This window comes from Aythya marila (genome assembly GCF_965140915.1).
Source record: "Aythya marila genome assembly, chromosome: 15".
NCBI lineage: Eukaryota > Metazoa > Chordata > Aves > Anseriformes > Anatidae > Aythya > Aythya marila.
In genome coordinates, this window is record NC_139056.1 from 6,961,559 (window position 1) to 6,974,409 (window position 12,851).

Consider the following 12,851-nt stretch of genomic DNA (forward strand, 5'->3'; position numbering starts at 1 on the left):
CCTTATACCCTTCACAGTCTCTATCATGTTCTACCTCAAATCAGTTTGCACAATCACTTTTTGAAGGACACCTGTTAGACAAGGGGCTAAGAGGATTAAAAAAAAAAAAGTCAGTGTACATGAGTACACATGAAGGATTTTTACAAACAAACACATTGAAAAAAAAAACACAATTTTGTTGTGCTGTTTACATGCCTTTGTAAGGCTGCCTGTGTCCATCTCATTCCCAAATAGCAATGATGCTACATTTTTACAACAATGCTATTTTTAACGTAGCAAAGAGCACAAGAGAGATAAGAAATTAAATCATAGTGCAAGTACTCAAGAAACGAAATCACAGTGCAAGCACTCAGTAACCCAAGCAATGCAGGCACTCTATGACCTTTCAGATTATTTCACTCCTACCTGTGGATCTTCATAGTTATTTTCTCTATTCATGAAATCATCAATGAGGGCTTTATCTTGGTAAACCTCAGCAAGGCAAACTCTGCAACAGATACAATTGAAGACATTGTAACTGGTTGAAATTCTCTCAGTCTAATGCTGCTCAGAGAAATTAAACTATACATGTCATTTACAAAATAGGAATAAAGGAAGAATTCTGCCTAACTTACCACATACCTAGATTATCAGTGCAATCAAACCACCTCATCTTCATTTCACTACTTCACATGGGCTGTGATAGAAATGAGACCTGAATAATAAACCTAAATTTCCTTTAGGAAAAACTTCTATGCCACAGCCCATACACAGTGCAAGAATAGCACCCATGCAAGTAATTTTTTTTTTTTTTGAATATTTCGTAAGGAATGCAAGAAAGTAGAGCAGAATAGGAAGCAGAGGTGTTCTGTGAGGGACGAAGGGCTGAAAAACTTAAGTGAGACAGCTTGGTTCATCTGAAAGAAGATACCAAAGTGTAAGAGTTACTTGCCACTGTTACTTCTAAATCCCTGTATCTTTACTTAAGAATTGACAATCAAATTGAGACATTAATAACCCAAACCAGATTCAACTTGTTCTTTCAAGCATGTTTGTCTCCTCTGTCTAGAAGAAGACGAGCAAACAGTAGAGCTAGTTACTTTAAGTATGTTAACCCTTTTTTCCTAGTTTGAAAAAAAGCAATTATAAATTTTTCTAAGGATCAAACAAGATGTATGTAACTGACAATTGATCTTTCCTTTTACAGAACTTTTGTCTTCACAAAGGTGTAATAATGGATCAAAAAAAAAAATTCCATTTCAATCAGAATCCTCTTATAACAGATACCAACAGGATACAGATTGGAAAGATGGAAGAAGTGGCTGTGCAGAGTGATACCTTTTTTGTGTAATCTCCCAGCTTCTGAGAATTTGCTTAAAAGGGAAATTCCTGATCCAATACAATGTCTTTACATTTATAATGTCTTTAATACTCTTCAGTGGATTTTTCTTTCATTCATTTATCTCGTTACTTGCTGAATTCATGTAAACTTTATTATCTAAAGCATCCTGTGTCAAGGAGTTCTAAGCTCAACTGCATGTTTTATGAAAACCTACCATTATTTTAAACTACTGGCTATGATCTTTATGCAACGTCTTCAGTTCTTATATCAGTTAAGTAATTGTTCCTTCTTAATAGCATAAACATGTCAGAGAACCAAAAAATCATTTGACATCTCCCCTCAGTTCTCTTTTCCAGGCACACAAATCCTTTTACAGTATCTGTTTCCATCCCTAATTATATTTTGCACTCACCTCTAACTTCTCAAATGTACCGTATCTTCTTTTGAAGTTATGGGGAAAAGAAGAATAAGTGGACACAATACCAGCTAACATCAGAAGTGTACAGTACTTTTAAGATGCAAGTGCACTACTGATTTACATACCAACATATTTCTTGTGCTATTCTTTATGCCATTGATACGTCTTTCCCCCTGAAGAGACAGATTTGGTAGCACTAGGGTGCAGAAAATGGGAAATTTATATTCCCATGAAACAAGATAAACATGGGAGGAGCGCATCCCTTAGTTTCAGAATTCAGCTTATACCTAGAACACAGAAACCTTCTTACTTGTAATTAAGGTAAGTCTGGGGATTTCTGACAATGTAACGAGCTCTTCGTCCAACAGAATGGGAAGTTTTATCAAGGGACTCCTCAAAACTGGCATGCATGATATCCCGAACTACTTGCCATGGAACAAAGGGTCCTTTTACCTACGAAGAACAGAAACATTCAGAGTTAAACTTCATATTTTATGTACACAAATAATGGTTAGAACCAGGAAGAACTCCTAGGATCAATGAAATGTGTGTTCAATACACAGACCCATTAAATAGAGGCCCTACCTTGGCATTTAGCACATGACTAGCAATTCGGCACAGCATGAGCAAGCTGTCTTCTTGCACTGTCCAGGTGACACGTAGACGTGTCATTCTCTGCAGAGCACTCTGGTCAGCTTCGTCATGGTAGCGGAGCCTTTTGTTTTTTTCTACAGAAGTTTCCTCTAAAATCCAGAAAAAGACAATTATCTCAGCACTACGTATTATGATGAATTCAAACTCTTATCACAAACATTATAAATGCTAATGTGCAACTTCAAGGAGCAAAAGCCCAAATTAGAGACTCAGTGGGCTAAATACGCTATCCTTGCTTTGGAAAACATGGCTTAAATCAATGAAGAAATGGGTTAAAAAATCCACAAACAGAATTTGACTGGATATAACTCAAGTTCTTTCCAGTATTATGTTTCCATAAGATGTAGTACAGCCAGGCTATTCATTATGACACACTACAAGAGAAGTGCAATGTAACCAACAGTGAAGCATCAGATGTGTCAAATGTATTTTAATCATTCTTCAATCTGTAGAAAAACCAAAAACACTAGACTATGCATTCAGCCAGGTGTATGCATGGTAAATGGTTATAATGTACAACTTGGAAAAAATGCTGTAACACCAAGCAGGTGCTTTAAACAGAAGAATGGTTATCTGTTTTCCTCAAATGTCATTGTTTTAATTTACATTGAATTTTTCTTGAGACTAAGGCCTGCATGAGAATAGGAAACAAAGCAGCTTGCCTTTGAAAGATATCCAAGGAGCAAGCCTGAAACATTACAACTGTATTTTATATTTAAGAAGTTCAGACCAATGTTTGTTGTGAATAAAAGCACAATGCAGCAAAAATTTTTAAGAAGGAAAAGGTGCTCACTGTGGCTAGTGTGAAAAGCAAGCAATTAGGCTTTTAGTTCCCATCAGTAGCTTCTCAGCCAATTCAGAAGACAACAGATGTTTCTCTACTGTTGCTGTTTGATTTATTACCTTATCCTTGTGAAGATTAAAGTAAGAGATAAAGTCTGACAGGAAGAAATTTTGTTAACTACACACTTAATGCTTTGTTTCTTTTCTTTTGTGCTGCTTTGTCAGCTCTGTGTCTGTCATTCAAAAGCAGAAGACTGACTGTATCAGGGGAACTTGTTGTTACATACTACCACAGACACAAAAAGCAGCAGTCTAGATATGCACAGACATGCAGTGGATTACAGAAAGTTTATCTGTCTGGATGTGAATCCCTCAGGGGATGAGGAGGATTATGGAGCCAGGAACAACTTCCAAAGCTGAGTTTGTAAGAATGAAAGCACAAAAACAGAGAAGGAGCCAGGTGACAGCAGTTGAGGAAGTAAAATGCATTAATACCTTGCTCAGGAATGAGCAAACAAGCACTTTAGATAGAAAACTGACTACCTACAGATTCTTCATGGTCTGATGCTCTAAGCCTGCTATCAAAAAGGTAAATGGTGAATTGCAATGAGTTGATCTGGCCCAGGCACAATTTGAATTTCTTTCGTTTATACAGTAGTACAACCATGATCAACACACAGGTAACAGCTGCAGCATGCTCCTGTTTTCCACCAGAGCTACAATACAGTCCCAGAACATCTGAACCTTTTCACCAAAAGAGACAACCCAACAAGATGACTAGTAACATTCCATTTCCCACACTGTGTCAGTCACATCAGCTTCTCTAAAGCAAGCTACAGTAGGTAGATGCATTAAAAAGAATGCTTCTTTTTCCTGATGTGTGCTAGTTACTTACCTTTCTTTTTCTTCTTTATTGCCTTCCCAGTATCCTTCTTAAGCCTCTTCCTCTTTTGGCTTTTTCCACCTCTCACTCGTTTGTTTCGATCCTGGGTTGCTTCTTTACTTATTTCAATACATTCCTCCTTCTGGACAAGAGACTTAGATCCTGCCTTTGCTTCTCCCAAAATATTAATTTTGTTACCTAAGATGACATATATTTACAGAAGTGGATCTTTATAGCAATTTAATTCTACAATAATAAGATATAAAAAGCAAGTGCCAGTTTCAGTGTATTAAGAGAGAAGGTCTCTCCAACTCGCCTTTTGTTAGTCAGTGTGGCATTTCATGCCACTTCTCAGTAGCTTACACAGAATAAAATCCTACCTAAATTTGGAATTATCAAGTAATTATTAAGTCTAGAATACAGTGCAAAAACACAAGGAAACTGAACTGAGGTTTTATATTCAACATGAAGTACTTCCTCTGCCTTAACTTAGATGCTAGGCTATGCAATTTTAGCAGCGCCTTAATGAAGGTTCATTACAGTGAGCTTTTTGTAATTTAGGAATTTAAATCAAGCTAGACTTGGCAAAAATGGTTTAACAGTTTCAGTATTACAAGTGTTTAATGTCGCACATTCTTCTTTTAATAGCTCCTTTTAATATATCAAATTGAGCTTATAAAGATGTTGAATGAATTATTTGTAACAAGGACTTTAACCTTAAAGTCATCTAGATGCTACAAAACAGGCTAGGGATGAAGAAAACCAGAAGTCTGAAGGTGCAATAAGACTGTTTGCAAACAGACACCTTTATGTAGCTGTATCTACATATAAAGTATACAGAACAACTTGACTGCAGAGCAACTACAGCCTAACATACAGTTAAAGTACAAGAGTATGAACACCCTTGACAACAACAACAAAAAAATCGAAGCAGCAAGAAGTTTCCCACTTTTAGGAAAGATCAAAAGGCAAAAAGTTTGGATCCAATTAAACCAGTGGCAAATCACTGAAAGACGGAAAAAACATCACTCACAAATTGCTTTAGAAAATAAGGTTAGTATTCTATACTACATCGGTATAAACCAGACCTCTGATACTACTACAGCCTTATTAGAAAGATTCAGGACCTAACATCCTAGTCATAAGAGACACTGGGTCCTTCTGGACTTTTTGCAAACTGCACATCAGAAATTAAAAAGGATAAAAAAATAATGTTCCAGATATCCAACAAATAGGAAAGGAAATTATTTACTTTTCAATTACAATGCCTCAGAAGCATTCTAGGTCAGGTACAGAATAACCCACGTAATCAATATGGGATTTAACAAAGACATTATCAGTCATAAAACAGTCGCAGCCCCCACCAGCACCAGCACCTTACCTCCAGTACTAAGTGGAAGAGGGTGTTTTGTTAAGAAGGTTTGGAGCCTCATTGTCAGTCCGTTTTCAGAAGCTGTATTTTCCTAAAAGAACAGCATTTTCAAACAAGTGATATGCAAAAGGAGTGCATCAGTTTTAACATTACAATAATGGTATCGTTTGAGTAGCGTCTGAAATAAGCTTTCAGTATGAACAACAGAAAGATCCCTAGCTACAATGAAGAATTCATTTCTCCCGTTACTACTATGTATTTGAATGGCTGTAGAGCTTTTCTTAAATTATACTGTCAAGATACTCACCTTGCTAGTCTTATTGATGATGTAGCTTGTCCAGATCCAATTGCGTTTTAAATGGCCATAAAAGCTGGAATCCAGACCTGCAGCACCTAACCCATCCCCAGGGATTGTTCCATTGTCAACCACTTCTCGGCTGCCTCTAAGAGAAAGAGTAAAAAAATGTACATTTATTATTTTATAAAAGCATCTGAGAAAGCAATTCCTAAGTTACATGTGTGCAACATGCAGAACTCTCCCCTTACTCTGCAGACGCAGAGGCTCTTCCATTAAGTTGTAGTGCCAGATATTTAATGACCAAGCTTTCAGTTTTAAGATTATACCCAAAGCAACTTCATTATTGTTAATTAAGTTCCAGTGGTCATGTTAAACACTGGTCTCATTATTATTCCTACAACAGAACTAGAGAAAACACTTGCTCAGATGAGAAACTTTCTCACGGCAACTGTGGGGAAAGTTTTCCATGGGAACTAAAGGCCACCATAAACCTGACATTTTTCACACTGTCAAGCACTGATCTCTCCAGCTAGCAAAACACATTAAAACCTTGTTTGAATACACATACAAACAGGAAAATGAATAAATAAATAACAAAAAAACAAAAACAAAAACAAACAAAAAAACGCAATGCATGTGAAATTCTCTGCCTGGAAGGAAAAACAAAACCAGAAACTGGAATTTGGTTTCCTCAGATATATACTCCATTATTTATTTATTTTTAGATAACTTCATGTATCTATCAGTAATACTGAAAATACCTTTAAACACTGTTTAATAAAACAGAATAGAGTATTGACAACAAAACTAAACCATAGTGCACAACAGTATTAAAAGTATAACTGCTATTCTGCAAGGCTGTCACAGTATCCTGGCAGTGATGTATCCTGGCAGAAGATGTATTTCAGGCTTCTGTATTTCACCAGTGTACATATACCATACTGGGAATTGATCTGCAAGCAATATGTAAGAAATTGCAACACAGAAAGGACAGAATTCAGAATGTGATACTTGAGAGCTTCTGAAGCTCTGTGGTACTTGAGGTGCCATGCTATAAAGCACAGGAGAGTCCTTAATTTTTTCCCTTGCATTAACTGTACTTATGAAGCATTCCTTCCTTCCCAGTTTCACTTTCCCCAAGACTCTTTCACCACACATCTGTACTACTTTGGAAGGAAATCTGAACCTGTTTTTCCCATTCTGCTAGAATAAATACCCACTTGATAGGCACGGTGCTTGTAGAATTGATACATAACTATGCTTCTTCTTAATCAGAAAAGTTCTGAATTAAAAACAAAATCAAACCAAAACAAAAACCAACCATGAAATGCTCATCTTCACTGCATTTGCTGTTGAGTGACATTCTCAAAACCAGAACAGTTCTTTTTACCCACTCAATTCATTCCACAAAACAAGCAAGAAGCAGACATACGTGGTATATTCCAACATTGCACACTTCCGTTCCAGATTGTGTTTATCCACTGCTGATTCTTGTTCCATTTCTACATCTAGTGCAGTCTCCTCCCCTTGAAGATTACTTCTCTTTGAACGAGGATAGCGGACAACTCCTAGACATACAAATGATTTTGACCATCATGTTGAGAAGTTAGACTTCAACCCATTTCAATCTACCCTGCTATGGGAAACTACTGCTCTCACTGACTTACCAAACAGTACTAAATAGATTCTTTCACCTGACTAATTACAGAAATACAGAATAGTTTTGTCTGGCCTTTCAGTAGCAAATTTTTTTATCTTTTTTTTTTTTTTTCTTAAATGTATACTTGTTGCAGCTGTATATCCTATTTAAAAATACAAAAGGACAAAACAAAAAAATAAACTCAAAAAAATTGGGTGCAAAAGTCCTTTAAATTCCACTTCTCAGCTAACGGGGACTATCTGCTGGAAAGTTTAGCAACATGTTTTTAAGGAAGAGAGAGATCTGCTTGAATTGATAGAGGACTATGACAAAAATATACTACTAACTATTCTCAAAGTATTCTCAAAGAAGCTTTTTTCATAGCTGAATTGAAATCTACCAGGGCTATTACACATATCGATACTTCTAATGGGACAGAAAGGATTTTCCCTTTAATACAGTTCTGAAATTGTCAAATATATAGTTCTGTTTCTTAGATCTCAACTTCACAGAATTACAAGGACAAAACTCCAAGTCCTATTTTTTTTTTTTTCGTGCATAAGGAGATCAGCCAACAGAACTAAAGGCAAGCAATTACATACACAGAGCCTGCCTCAAGTTTTAGGAAAGAGGGAGGAATTATGGCTTTAACAGAATGAACATTAAAGGTGATAAGAACGTACAATTATACCATACCCAATGGTGTATTAAGGCAGACACACTGCAAGTCAAACCAGAAGTTTTCCACATCCTGCATGGTATTCAGAACATATAAGCGCCTCTCAAATGGGCGGCTACTTTGTGCCAAGTTATAGTGGGGGTCACAGATAGTGGTATCTACAATCACAGCATTTCTCTTCATATACACAAACACCTGTCAAATACAGTATGTTTCAAGGCTGGTAGAAAGAAAGCATTGAAATCGCATAATTTACAAGACACAAAAACTAATCTGATTAGCAATGATTAGCATTTTCTCTGTCTTTGATGTTTTGAGCCAGTATATAAGCCAAATATTGCTCAGAGATGCCAACATCCACCATATTGCATTGTATTCCCAAACTTCCTTTGCCAGTGAAGCAAAAACTTAATTTTTAGGTTTAGAACAGTTTCTTTCCCCAGCTTGTGCACAGGACTATTCCAAGTTTCCACAGAGTGCCTACTTCCTACAAACTCTCATTCAAGATTAGGCTCCTCTTTAGGGGCCTAATTATCTATCTTGTAAAGTATATGTGCTCCTTTGCATGTGCTCTCAATTTACAAAAAGTTGTGTAAGAATGTCTCTATTTTATTATGATTAGTGACTTAATTCTGTCTGTTAGACATCCAAGGCCTAACACCTTAATAAATGAGTATATGGCATACCAATTTTTCACAAAGTCTGCAAACTCATAGGTCATTATTTGTGCAACTTCCAGCATTATACACTTGAGTACTCTCTTTCCAGAGAAAAATAACTTACAATATGACAGCTGGAACAGGAGGTTTGCATATGTCTGCAACATCAGTATTTAATTAAACTGCTTAAGGCAATTACAACCCCCCAAATTTGCATTTGTATCACTGGAACAAATAACACGAAGGAAAATGGTTAAGTTTTCAAAGAATTACCTGGTCTTTGTCTTGAAATTTCTCTGTTGGACCAAATTGTATCAGTCCCATATAACACAATCTTTGAAGGTTTTCTACGACTGAAAAGATGTACCTCCTGCAGTAATGTTAGAAACAATAAAATTAGCATTCACGAAAGCACTAACAATGATACCAGAAAACATGCCATTTTCATACAGCAACCTGAAGTTTCAGAAAACCAGCTGCTTTTTTGAAATACTGGGTTTTAGAATTTCTCAAGTGTCTGACTTGTTAGTCCACAGAAAATAAGTAAAATCACAAAGCTGCAAGTTTTCTTTCCTCAAACAAAAAACATAGTATTTTAGCTAATTATTAACAAAATTTTGCTAGCAAAGAACATAATTAGCTAAAAATACTTTATGTACAAAAGAGTTGAACACGGTTAGAACACCAGCAGATCTGCAGACAATTTCTTATTATGAGAAGACACACATAACAAAACATGACTACTAAATATGGGCTGATAAACCTTCACGTGTCCATACAACTATAAGGATTCTTGTCCAGTTCTTTAAAGTTGTAAGGTTCAGAACTACCTGCTCCAAGAAACTGCTTTCAGAGCTTGGCATAGCAAAAAGTGCATAATTTCCCATGATATTTATCCACTTCAGTGGCAAAACTCTGGAAGTTTCAGGAAGCTTTTGAGATCACACTTCTGAGACAGAGAGAGAGTTTGTGAAAAATTCAGCTTTGCTCACATTTAACTTCATTAAGATCTAAGTTTTTCTGTGCAATTATATGGGAATTTATACCACTTTTTTTTTTTTCACTTTATACCTTCAGTCCAATCTCGATTTCTAAACCTTATAGATGAGGAACGGCAAACAATGGCAGACATGCCTGCGTGAGCACATAACACAGAAACTGAAAGTTATGTATGAGAGGCATGAGTTAGGTAATGTGTCACCTCCTGAAAGATTTATGAAGGACAGCATCATTTAGACTCTATTAAATTTTGAATTTAGCAGCAGTTGGGAGTGTGTTTTGAACAGAAGTAACATCCTGCTGATGAGTTATGAAGGACAGAGCCTCCCAGTTCTCAAACACTGCCCGACAGCATGCATGAATATCATTTATTAGTTTCTTATTACCTTCTATTTGGGAGAGAAAAATACAGTTTGGCACACTATCCTTACAAGATTGATGATCCTTGTCTTCAGTAACAAAGTTCTCTTCGACATAAACAGAAAATAACTGAGAAAACAGTCAGCCACTGTTGTTTCCTCCCTAGAGCCATTTACTTTGACTCATCTACTTACCTTTTGTAGAGAAGCTGCTGTCGCACTGACCTTGGAAGAAATCTGATCAGTGTGTGCCTTTGTAGTGGATCATTTAAAAATTCTTCCAGACCATCCACCTAGAATTATTTATAAGTTAATCAAAACGTGAAATATAACTATCCTTTAAAGTACCGAGCTTTGGTATTATTACTGTCTACTGAAATATTTTTAAGCAAAAGTTACTGCTTTTGTAAAATGGTTAAACATTAATCGTGTTAATCAGGCAGGAGATTCACTGAGATTATAAAAAGCTCTTTGCAAAATATAAGCTTTAGAATTTTCAGTATTATAGGGCTACACATTTTTCTCAGCGTGGCTGTACATGCAACTAGCATTTCTGTACAAGAAACCACGATGAAATGAAGTTTCTACTCTCTAATGGCTAGTTTCATTAAAAAGACTAAGGTGGTATTTGTTACTGCTTATAAATCCAGTTGAATTATCAGACTTTAAATTAAACCAAATATGAGGTAATAATAATTAAAAAAAGCACTATACCTTGTAGCTCACTTGTACTATTTGAACAAAGAGTGAGAGAGGCAAACAGAGAAGAATGTCACTAACAAGAGCCCATCCAAATCCAAACTCTCTATGAACTGGCAGAGGAGGGACATAGCGCATCCATGACATATCATCCACATACACTAGGAACAAAATAACTGGCTTAGGTTCAGATTAAGACAAACTCAATACTTACACTAGTCATTTTACTGTGAGTGTTCAAGCAGAACATATCTGGCAGTTCATTGTTTGGATGCCTGAAAATCTAACATGACCTAAAAATTACTTATCTCGCTGACTTTCAGTCTTTTTTGAAGTGGATTTTTCAATGTTGGTGAGGACTCTTGAAAAGCCTGTAACAGTAAGTTTGTTCTTCTTTCTTTGCTTACACAGACATTTTAGAGGATGTCTGAAAACTACAAATATAACAAATTCCCATATTCTGAAGTGTGAAGACGGTACTTAGACTACCCCATAAGATCTTTATTTTTTTAACCAAGATAATCTGCTCAAAGACTTAACTATCCTTAAACTATATTTAAAAAATAAATAAATATGGATATCCAATCCATTTCTTTTTCTACATCCAGTAGCATGGAGAACAGTTGATCAATTAACTAGAACATTGTCTTCACTTTGGAAGATATGCATTCTGTCCCCCTTACTACAACTTTTTTATATAAAAAATAGAAGGTGGCAACATTACATAATTTAGTTTAAGCACTAGTTATGCAACTGTGGATTTGGTTCAGACCTATCCCTAATAAGAATAAATCTAAACCATTTCTTCCAATTTACTCAATACAATTTGGAATTCAAATCCTGCCCTCCAAATTACTAGCAAACCTTCCACTTATCATCATCCCTAGTTTGAGCATATTTTGGTTAATTATCTAAATCATTAAGAAAAAGTATTAATTATGATTGGCCCCAGAATAGAGGTCCTATATGATATCCTTTTCAATTTGAGAACAAGACATTAATAATCTATCAGTACTTTTTGCAAGCATTTGTGTTCCTACCTTTGTGTGTTTTCATTGAAATCATATTATCAAACAGCTATGGAAATATTACACTGAAGCACAGCAAAGCCTCTAGTAAAGCCAGGATGTGTCAATTCTTACCTGTTTGATTAGACAACTCCACTTCAGTGTCACGTGCAGAGATTTCAGGATTTGTTTCAGCTTCAATAATGTGCACGCTCCCATCTGTCTGGGCCTCGAAGATAGCAGCGTTCACATTTGGCCCTTGCTTGCTGCCTTTTTTCTCACCATCACTACCTCCTTTTCGGTCTGCTCCATTTAAAGGGTGCCCATAAATTAAATACCAAAGGAACATATGGACCATTCTTAAACGGGGCATTTTGGGAAGAAAGCCAAGAGAACGCCCAAGTCCTGGAACTGGGAGGAAAGATAAAGTATCAAACAGAAATAAAAAGTGGTTTAAAACAGGAAAAAAAGAAAAAAAAAGCTACCTCTGCAAAGCTGATGTGAAAAAAAATGGAAGAAAAGGTGGGCCATTGAAAGTAAATATCAGTTACACATTTGTGAAGAAGTAGAGAATGGAAGTACCCCAGCTTGCAATTAAAAAAAAAATAATCTAAGAAAACATTGGATAGTAGTCCCTAGCTGAGACTGCTTCTAATGTAAGGCATTTCTAGAAAATAAGAAAAAAACAACCACTTATATCTTACGAGAACCCAACATCTGAAAGTGATCATTAATAATAAATGGAAATGTGAAAGATGACAGAAAAAAAAAGTTGGATATACCTGTAACAGGGTGATAGTTTTTTAGCTCTGTTATGCCCATTTTTTCATCACTTTTTCCTGTTCGACTATTATTTTCAGCTTTACATGAACTTTCTTGTGTTTCTCCTGATTCAGGAACTGCATCTTGCCCCACGTTTTCCTCTTCAGCATGGTCCTGCAATGTTGGTGTCTGCGGAATTTTAACCCTGTATTGAAAGCATACAAGACTTCGGTAAAAACAGGTAAGGTTTTTTTTGCAATGCTTGCAAGTTGAACAGAGATGGCATCACTGGGGCTGGTAATTAAAAGAAACACAAGTC

General features: G+C 36.1%; 1 protein-coding gene across 3 annotated transcripts in view; it reads right to left on the reverse strand.

Annotated features, from left to right (window-relative positions):
- The window catches only part of GTF3C1 (general transcription factor IIIC subunit 1), a gene marked incomplete at its 5' end in the record, with an annotated part of 41,716 nt that overhangs the window by 12,868 nt on the left and 15,997 nt on the right, over positions 1 to 12,851 (reverse strand). For all 3 annotated transcript variants that reach the window (XM_082772828.1, XM_082772827.1, XM_082772829.1), the window contains 13 exons: positions 406 to 487; positions 2,050 to 2,192; positions 2,325 to 2,482; positions 4,072 to 4,257; positions 5,441 to 5,522; positions 5,739 to 5,874; positions 7,162 to 7,297; positions 8,065 to 8,242; positions 8,980 to 9,076; positions 10,260 to 10,357; positions 10,779 to 10,924; positions 11,906 to 12,181; positions 12,553 to 12,737. In XM_082772828.1, coding sequence (XP_082628954.1) covers positions 406 to 487; positions 2,050 to 2,192; positions 2,325 to 2,482; positions 4,072 to 4,257; positions 5,441 to 5,522; positions 5,739 to 5,874; positions 7,162 to 7,297; positions 8,065 to 8,242; positions 8,980 to 9,076; positions 10,260 to 10,357; positions 10,779 to 10,924; positions 11,906 to 12,181; positions 12,553 to 12,737 — 1,903 coding nt within the window. The remainder of the gene's footprint in view (positions 1 to 405; positions 488 to 2,049; positions 2,193 to 2,324; positions 2,483 to 4,071; positions 4,258 to 5,440; positions 5,523 to 5,738; positions 5,875 to 7,161; positions 7,298 to 8,064; positions 8,243 to 8,979; positions 9,077 to 10,259; positions 10,358 to 10,778; positions 10,925 to 11,905; positions 12,182 to 12,552; positions 12,738 to 12,851) is intronic.